This window comes from Silene latifolia, chromosome X, assembly GCF_048544455.1.
Source record: "Silene latifolia isolate original U9 population chromosome X, ASM4854445v1, whole genome shotgun sequence".
In the NCBI taxonomy this organism is placed as follows: domain Eukaryota; kingdom Viridiplantae; phylum Streptophyta; class Magnoliopsida; order Caryophyllales; family Caryophyllaceae; genus Silene; species Silene latifolia.
The window spans coordinates 304,903,566-304,913,255 of NC_133537.1; the positions used below are offsets into that span (position 1 = coordinate 304,903,566).

The 9,690-nt window shown below is 34.6% G+C and overlaps 1 protein-coding gene across 1 annotated transcript; it reads left to right on the plus strand.

Annotated features, from left to right (window-relative positions):
- Window positions 1-3,877: 3,877 nt before the first annotated feature.
- LOC141621921 (protein FAR1-RELATED SEQUENCE 5-like) lies at window positions 3,878-8,594 on the plus strand. Its single transcript, XM_074438049.1, has 4 exons — window positions 3,878-3,943; window positions 4,869-6,486; window positions 7,053-7,845; window positions 8,399-8,594. Exons 1-2 carry the CDS (start codon window positions 3,889-3,891, stop codon window positions 6,473-6,475), a joined length of 1,662 nt encoding a protein of 553 aa, XP_074294150.1. The 5' UTR covers window positions 3,878-3,888; the 3' UTR covers window positions 6,476-6,486; window positions 7,053-7,845; window positions 8,399-8,594.
- The last annotated feature ends 1,096 nt before the right edge of the window (window positions 8,595-9,690 follow it).

Here is a 9,690-nt window from a genome sequence, read left to right on the forward strand (position 1 = left end):
TGAATTTGATTTATGGCTATTAAAAAGAAAAGGTAAAAAATGTGGATGGGTGGATTGAGATGGGTGGTTGAGATTGAAAATTACCAAAAAAAAAATTACCACTAATCAAATTTCTATACACTAATTAATTTTTCTTTCTCTCTCTAGCTCCTAATTAATCAGTTTTAAGTTTCAGATTTCAGAAGTGTAAATGTAATGTTGTATGAGTTTTACAAGTGTAAATGTGATGTTTTACGAGTGTAAATGTAACATTTTAAGAGTGTAAATTTGATTTTTTATGACGGAAATTTTGAATTTATATAATTTTAACATATTACAAGTGTAAATGTGATGTTTTACGAGTGTAAATGTAACATTTTAAGAGTGTAAATTTGATTTTTTGTGACGGAAATTTTGAATTTATATAATTTTAACATTTTACAAGTGTAAATGTGATGTTTTACGAGTGTAAATGTAACATTTTAAGAGTGTAAATTTGATTTTTTGTGACGGAAATTTTGAATTTATATAATTTGAACATTTTACAAGTGTAAATGTGATGTTTTACGAGTGTAAATGTAACATTTTAAGAGTGTAAATTTGATTTTTCTTGAAGGAAATTTTGAATTTATATAATTTTAACATTTTACAAGTGTAAATTTGATGTTTTACGAGTGTAAATGTAACATTTTAAGAGTGTAAATTTGTTTTTTTGTGACGGAAATTTTGAATTTATATTTTTAACATTTTACAAGTGTAAATGTGATGTTTTACGAGTGTAAATGTAACATTTTAAGAGTGTAAATTTGATTTTTTGTGACGGAAATTTGGAATTTATATAATTTTAACATTTTACAAGTGTAAATGTGATGTTTTACGAGTGTAAATGTAACATTTTAATAGTGTAAATTTGATTTTTTGTGACGGAAATTTTGAATTTATATAATTTTAACATTTTACAAGTGTAAATGTGATGTTTTACGAGTGTAAATGTAACATTTTAAGAGTGTAAATTTGATTTTTCTTGACGGAAATTTTGAATTTATATAATTTTAACATTTTACAAGTGTAAATGTGATGTTTTACGAGTGTAAATGTAACATTTTAAGAGTGTAAATTTGATTTTTTGTGACGGAAATTTTGAAATTATATAATTTTAGCATTTTACAAGTGTAAATGTGATGTTTTACGAGTGTAAATGTAACATTTTAAGAGTGTAATTTGATTTTTCGTGACGGAAATTTTGAATTTATATAATTTTAACATTTTACGAGTGTAAATGTGATGTTTTCCGAGTGTAAATGTAACATTTTAAGAGTGTAAATTTGATTTTTTGTGACGGAAATTTTGAATTTATATAATTTTAACATTTTACGAGTGTAAATGTGATGTTTTCCGAGTGTAAATGTAACATTTTAAGAGTGTAAATTTGAAGGCCTACGAGTGTAAATTTGAAGATTTAAGAGTGTAACTTTGGTCTTTTGAGTGTAACTTTGGTCCTTTACGAGTAAAACTTTAGTCCGACTACCACCAAACATCACCAACGTCGTCCTCCACCACCAACTCATATCCACAAAAACTATGAGTGCAAATCTATATAATTTTAATGAGTGTAAATGTACAGATATACGAGTGTAAATGTAAAGAAATATGAGTGTAAATGTAAAAAATATGAGTGTAAATGTAAAGAAATACGAGTGTAACTGTAAAGAAATATGAGTGTAAGTTTGAAAAATGTAAAGAAATATGAGTGTAAATGTAAAGAAATGTGAGTGTAAATCTGAAAAATGAAGAAATGTGAGTGTAAATCTGAAAAATGCGTGTAAATGTAAATAAATATGAGTGTAAATGTAAAGAAATATGAGTGTAAATCTGAAAAATGCGTGTAAATGTAAAGAAATATGAGTGTAAATGTAAAGAAATGTGAGTGTAAATGTAAAGAAATGTGAGTGTAAATCTGAAAATGCGTGTAAATGTAAATAAATATGAGTGTAAATGTAAAGAAATACGGGTCTAAATGTAAAGAAATATGAGTATAATAAATATATTTATTAGATCTAAGAATAAAAATCATGATAATACGATTTTTTTTTTTCAAAATCTTCTATATATTTATTAGATCTACGAATGTAAATTTAATAAAATACGAGGGTAAATTAACAACACAAAAACCGTGACACAAAACAAACCCATCAACTAATTAAACACCTACCACCAACCTTTAAATAAAAAAAAATGAGTGGAGGTAGAAGAAAAAAGTAAATGTGATGGAAATCTACTTCAAAAAGAAAAAACACTGGAAATCTACGCACACTTCAAAAAGAAAAAACAAAAAGAAAAAAAAAAAAGGTAAAACAATGAACCACGCACACTGGAAATCTACTTCAAAAAGAACAAAAAACATAAAAACAAACAAAGAACACATTTTCACTTGTTTTTTTTCAAAACAAATCAGTATAAATACTCAGATTTAGAAGAGGAGGTAGGTGACGGAAATCAGTTTTAAAAAAAAGTAAATGTGGGGTGGTGGCGGCCGTCGTGGTGGTGTTGGTGAAGCGTGGGACTGGCGTGCGGGTTGTGTTCATGTGGTGCGGGTTGTGGTGTGCGTGAGGGGAGGTCGGTGTAGGGTGGTGCGTGGGCTGCGGTGGTGGGTGGGGGAAGTGGTGGGACCACCAGATCTCGTCTTTTGGGTATTTTGTGGTGTTGTGGTTGTCGTGGTTGTTGTTGGTGTGCGGAGGGAGAAAAGAAGGGAGGTGGTTGGGCTGGTGGAGGAGTGGGGATCGGATCTGGACAGAAATGGAGAAACAGAGGGAGGTTGTCGGGCTGATTTTGGAGATGCGGTCGTGGTGGTTGTCGTGGGGAGTGGCGGCGGTTGTCGGTGGTGGTAGATCTGAAAGGAGATGTGTTGTTGTTGGTGGTGGTGGTTGTTGATGGCGGTGTTGGAGGAGCCGAGAAGGGTGGCTGGTGGTGGTGGGGAAGAGAGGAGAGGAGAGGTGGCGGTGGGAGGAGGTGAATATTGGGGTTTTTTTGAATTTTGGGGTTTTGAATTATTTGGAGGCAGTGTGAATTTTTTTATTTTTTGGGATTTTGAATTATTTGGGTTTTTTAGAGAGGGGAGAGTAATGATATTTGTGAGATGAGAGAGAAGTGGATGAGGAAAAATTGATATATATATTGAATTAGTTTTTAATTATGTGGATTAGTGAGGTAGAGAGAGAGTGTGTGTTAAATTAGCATTAATCTCTCCTTTTAACATTAATCCCCCCTTTTTTCCTTTCAATCTCAACCCTTCATCCCATCTTTTCAATGGTCCTAAGGAGGACTTAGGGACTCAATGAAAAAAGGTGGACTCACTTGATCCTTCTTCTATATATATATATATATATATATATATATATATATATATATATATATATATATATATAGAGGCGGGATCTCGTGAGTTGGGGTCTTATGGTGAGTTGTGAGTTGGGGAAATCAAGGGCTGAGATTAAAAGAAATCAAGGGCTGAGATTAAAAGATAAATTAGAAAAAAAAAAAAAAAAAGGAAAAATCGAAAAATACAAAAGCTACTGAAACATGAAAACAAAGAACCTCATTCTAACGATATTCTCTCTCTCTCTACATCTCTCTACAAATCAAAACAGAGAAAACTCACAAATCAGAACGCCGACTATAGGAAATTCATAAAAAACCTAATAAAATTACACAAAATCGTTGATTTGTAGAATGCAATCGAATTAAGGGTAATGTAAATTCGTTGATTTTTAGTATATTCAATCGTATTTTCGAAATTAATGTAAAAAACCTAATTAATGTAAAAATCGTTGATTTTTAGTGTAAATTCGTTGATTTTAATTGAATTCAATACTTGATTTTACAGTTTGTTTTCGGTATAAAAGATGGACAATGAGATCAATAACAATGTTAGCGAAGAAATCAACTCGCGGTGAATATGGAAACAGTAATACCGCTATTCATTCTTATCTCTTCATCCGCCGTTGTTTATAAATAAATTATTGATTTCTACATGTTTCTCAAATTTGTTATTCGATATTATTACTTGTCTGGCTTGTATTAGAGTAGAAAAAGAAAAATGTTATTCGATATTAATGTACTATTATTAGCCTCAAAGTGTGTATAAATCAATTATTGATTTCTATGTGTTTCTCAAATTGTTATTCGATATTATTGTACTATCTCGGCTTGTATTAGAGTACAAAAAGAGAACTGTTATTCTAATATTAATGTACTATTATTAGCCTGAGTGTTTATAAATCAATTATTGATTTCTATGTGTTTCTCAGCTGTTATTCTGATACTATTGTACTGTCTGGCTTGCATTACAGTAGAAAAAGAGAACTGTTATTCTGATATTAATGTACTATTATTGTAACCGTGACAAAGAACATGATTATATTATTGTCTTTGTTATTGTGGTATTATTGTAACATTATTGTGCTATTATTGTGCAGTAACATGAAAATATATGCCTTGCAAAAGAGTTACATAATAAATACAGTATTATCTGTATGTAATAAAGTAGAACCAGAGTACTGTTATTCTGATATTACTGTACTATTATTGTAAAAAAGTAGAGAAACATGTTGATATTATTGTACTCTTATTCTGATATTATGCTACTATTGTTGTGATATTATTGTGCAGTAGCGTGAAAATATACGGCTGATAAGAGAGTAGCATGAGATAAACACATTTAGTGTTATTGTGATGTTATTGATTGTCGTCTGTTTCACACCTGCTGTTATCATACTGTTATTGTCACATTACTGCAATGTTGATCTCTCCCCCGTGCTACTGTTATTGTGATGTTATTGTGATTTTGTTGTCCAATGACTGTACTCATTATATTAATTTCATCGTCGCAGATCTTTCTCTTGTGTCTATTGTTGAAGACAATGCAGTCTTACCTAATGGGGATTCTTCTAATAACAGTATATACACCAGCCCAACCTGTTCAGACGAAGAAAACGATGAGTTTGTCTCAACTCTTCATTACAGCAGTACACCCGGGGGGACTGAGCAGTGGGTGAGGACTGTTGAGAGTGATTTTACGCCTAAACGTGGCATGTTCTTTCTTACCTTGGAGGATGCAAGAGTTCTACAAAGATCTATGCACCGGCTTGGATTTGATGTGAGAAGGTACACAAATGCGCAATATAAGGGGGGCGTCACCGTCAAATCACTGGTCTGTAACAGACAGGGGTATAGGGATATGAAAAGAAAAATGCGACTTGAAGCAACAAATCATGAAGCTGGTAATTTGAGTACAGTAGAGAACAAAGACCGGCGAATTAGACAGCCAAAGAAGCATGCTCTGACAAGGTGTGGCTGCAAGGCGAACATGAGGTTGAGAACCTGTGAAAAAACAGATGACAGACCGGCTGGGTATATTGTGGATGTCTTTGTAGACGTTCACAATCACTCTCTTTACTCTGTCAAAAACAGGGAGTTCCAGAAGCTCTCAAGGGACGTCCATGACTACATTAAGAGGACCATTATTGATCATACTAAGCTCAACATAGGTCCAACATTGAGCTTCAGAATTCTCAAGGAATACTCAAATGGTTATCAGAATATCGGTGCCTCTTTGCTAGACTTCAAAAACTTCAAGCGAAATATCAAGTGTTACATTGGGGATAACGATGCTAAAATGTTCATTGGGCATTTCAAAATGCTGGCTGAAACAAAGGGGTTCTACTTTGCTTATGATCAGGATGAGAACAAATGCTTGACGAAGGTTATTTGGGCTGATAAGGAAGGGATAAACAACTACAAGTTATATGGAGACACGATCTCGTTTGACCCTACTTATGGGACAAACAAATATTTCATGGTGTTTACTCCCTTCACCGGAGTAGACCACAACAAGAAGACGGTGACTTTTGCAGCTGGGTTACTTGACTTTGAGAGTCAGCATTCATTTGAGTGGATTTTTAAAAAATTCCTCGAAGCAATGGGGCAGCAGCAACCTCAATGTGTAATTACAGACCAGTGCCCGGGAATTAAAAAAGCCTGCCCAAATGTCTTCAACCATTCTGTCCACAAGTATTGCATGTGGCATATCATGCAGAAAATGCCTGAGAAAGTGGGAAGGGCAATCTGCAATGATACGGAATTTATGACCGACATAAATGCCGTTGTGTGGGATGTCGACCTCGAGCCACACGAATTTGAACAGAACTGGAAGACTGTTATTGAAGCCCATGGTATGGAAAGCAACCGGTGGTTGAAGTATGTCTTTGCAATCAGACAAAAGTGGATACCAGCATACTTTCGGGATCTGCCTCTAGGTTGTTTGTTGCGAACAACCCAGAGATCCGAAAGTTCAAACAGCTATTTCAAGCGGTTTGAAAGCCATTTTGGAACCCTCGTCGAGTTTTGGATGAGGTACAATTCCGCAATAGAGAAAGACAAAGGCATACACAAAGGAGGATGGATAATGCCAATGAGCATAGTATGCTCGAGAAAGTAGGGCCGATGAAGGTATTCCACTGCTATTCTGCTATTAATGTTATTCCACTGCTATTCTACAGTTATTCCCCTATTATTCCCGTGTTACTCTGCTATTCTGCTGCTGTTGTGTTATTCTACTGCTATTCTCTGTCTGTTGTGTTATTCTCGCTATTAATGTTATTCCACCGCTATTCTTCTATTAATGTGTTGTTATTTTTGAATAAAAAACGAATATTCTTTGTGGAAATGGATAGCGTTTGCAATAAAAACAAAGTAATCGCTAAATTTAGTCTCATGCTATTCTCGCTATTAATGTGTTGTTATTCTCTTGCTATTCGCTATTAATGTGTTGTTATTCTACGCTATTCTCGCTATTAATGTGTTGTTATTCTACTGCTTGTTGTGTTATTCTACCGCATATTCTTCTATTAATGTGTTGTTATTTTTGAATAAAAAACGGATATTCTTTGTGGAAATGGATAGTGTTCGCAATATGACAAACTAGTCGCTAAATTTAGTCTATCGCTATTCTCGCTATTAATGTGTTGTTATTCTACTCGCTATTAATGTAATTCCACCGCTATTTCGCTATTAAGGTGGAGATGCATGCCTCACTTGTCTACACCCATCCTATCTTTGGGGACTTTCAGAATGAAGTCAAACATGCCATATGCAGCATGGGGGTGGGGGGTTTGACAACAGTAGGGGCGGTGGAGTATCATGACGTTCGTGATGGACTCAAGCACAGGAGCTTCCGAGTTGAATTTAACACCAAAACTAACGAGAGCAAATGTGCATGTAAGCTGTTTGAGAGGCATGGCATTGTTTGTCGCCATATACTTTGGGCGTGGAATGGTAGGCAGGTCCACAGGATACCTGACCCTTATGTCCTTGCTCGATGGACAAAGAAATCATACAGGCCAGTTGTCCGAGATGAAAATGGAAAGGTGATAGAAGAGATTGATGAGGCTGACATCAAGAAAGCTGAGATGTCAAAGGTTTGGTCTGAGATTTATGCAACTGTCGGGGTGATGGGAGTTTATGCTTGTTAAACACATGAAGCAACGCAGAAAATCCCGACACACGATTCAGGGTGAACATCACAGGACCAACTGAACCGAAGACTAAAAACCAGGAAATCGAGGCTCTTCTAGGCATCCCAGCTTCAAATGACATTGACCTTCGACCGCCAAAAAAGGCCAAGAATAAGGGCAGTGGCAAAAGATTAAGGTCCTCCAAAGAAAAGGCCAAAACCAAGCAACAAAAGAGGAAGCGAAGATGCGGTAACTGCAAGAAGTGGGTGAACCACAACAGTAGAACTTGTACTCTTCCATTTGCTGAAAGTCCCCTTCGATGACGAAGATGAAGAAGAATCGAAAAATCGAAGAGGTATGAATCGGACTAATACTCTCCTATTATTCTAATGTTATCCTCTTATTCTACTGTTATTCCCCTATTATTCCGTGTTACTCGCTATTCTGTCTGCTTTGTTGTGTTATTCTACCGCTATTCTCGCTATTAATGTGTTGTTATTCTATCTGCTGTTAATGTTATTCCACGCTATTCTCGCTATTAATGTAGCTTCTAAAATACTAAGCAAAAATTGCAAAGAATATAAATCGATGCATGAACTACCAAAAATTGCGGGAATATGTTATCCTTTTATTCTACCGTTATTCCCCTATTATTCTGTGTTACTCTCGCTATTCTGCTGTTGTTGTGTTATTCTACGCTATTGTGCTATTAATGTGTTGTTATTTTTGGATACAAAATGGATATTCTTGGTGGAAATGGATAGTGTGCAATAACAAACAGAGTAGTCGCTAAATTTAGATTCATCGCTATTCTCGCTATTAATGTGTTGTTATTCTACCGCTATCAATGTTATTCTACCGCTATTCTGCTATTAATGTAGCTGCTAAATACTAAGCAAAAATTGCAGGAATATGAATCAGATGCATGAACTAACAAAGACAAAAGAGACACAAAAGACAAATGGCTACGATGAAGACCTCGCCTAAAAATGTCAAACACTTTTACTATTTGTCATTGTTCGAATTACATTTTAACCTAAAATGTATCTTCTAGATAATAAAGTGAGACCTACATTATATGAGAATTAATACTAGTTACTTTAATTTTTTTTGTTAATATTATCTGACTGTTTTTTTCACAAACCAACCACAAAAATAAAACTGCAAATTACACACTACAATAACAAGTTGAATAATAACTTAGTAATATTTATAAAAAGCAAGTTCCACTTTTCAGTTTTATTAAAAACAGTTACCTAACCTAATCTAATGTAATTACAGGAAAACTGTTTGTATTTCCCAACCCCTATAAATATCGTTATTGCGTGGTTTTTTGAGAAAAAAAACACACACACACCGAATAAGTACTGTAAAATCGTTTGTATTCAAGAAAAAACTCGCATCTCCTCTCGCAAAAAGGTAATTTCTTATCTTTTTTTTTTTTTTTGTTGGTAGATAGTTAATTACTTATCTTCCTATACTTTATTACGTAAAAACCGATTCTATTCCCCAAGCCCCTATAAATATCGCTACTTCGAGGTAAAAAAACAAACACACACTGAAAAAGTCCATTCCAAAAAAAAACTTTATCTCCTCTGCATAAAGGTAATTTCTTATCTTTCTATTCTTTATTTTTCTTTCATGTTTATTTTTCATATCTGTCAACACTCTTCTCTATGCTGCAAAAAAGGTAATTCTCTTTCTTATGCTTTGGTTTGCTTTTAATTTGGTTCAAAAATTTTAAACATCTTTTTATAATGCAAAAAGTTTCATACTTCCAATGCTGCAGGATGAGTGACGTAACTGACGATAGCCGAAGGTCCCCGACAAGGCAGGAAATCGATGAAGCCAAACGGACGATAGAGTCCCTCACGATAGAGTTGATTGACACAAGGACAAATTTAGAGGCAGCAGAAACCCGTGAAGAGGCCTTAATAAGAGAGGTCGACAGTGTAAAGGCACAATTGAAGGTTGCTGAACTTCAAAATGAACGTATGCGTAGACAGTTAAAGGAAAAGAAAAATAGGAACTACACGGAAGCCGACATGGACAATCAATTCATTGCTGGTGTGAATGCTCTGAAGAAGTATTACATCAAGCCGATATTTCAATCTCTGGCCATTGGACACCGATTCGAAAGCCATGGAACTAATGGAAGCGTACAAAAACCCTTTTGAGGATGAGTCGGTGGAAGTTGAGA

What these genes read in the sequence shown, in the direction of transcription:
- LOC141621921 (XM_074438049.1), top strand. Translation starts at nt 3,889, where the DNA reads ATGAGATCAATAACAATGTTAGCGAAGAAATCAACTCGCGGTGAATAT. An exon ending in TCGCGGTGAATATGGAAACA is followed by an intron (nt 3,944 to 4,868) that starts GTAATACCGCTA and finishes TCATCGTCGCAG; the next exon opens with ATCTTTCTCTTGTGTCTATT.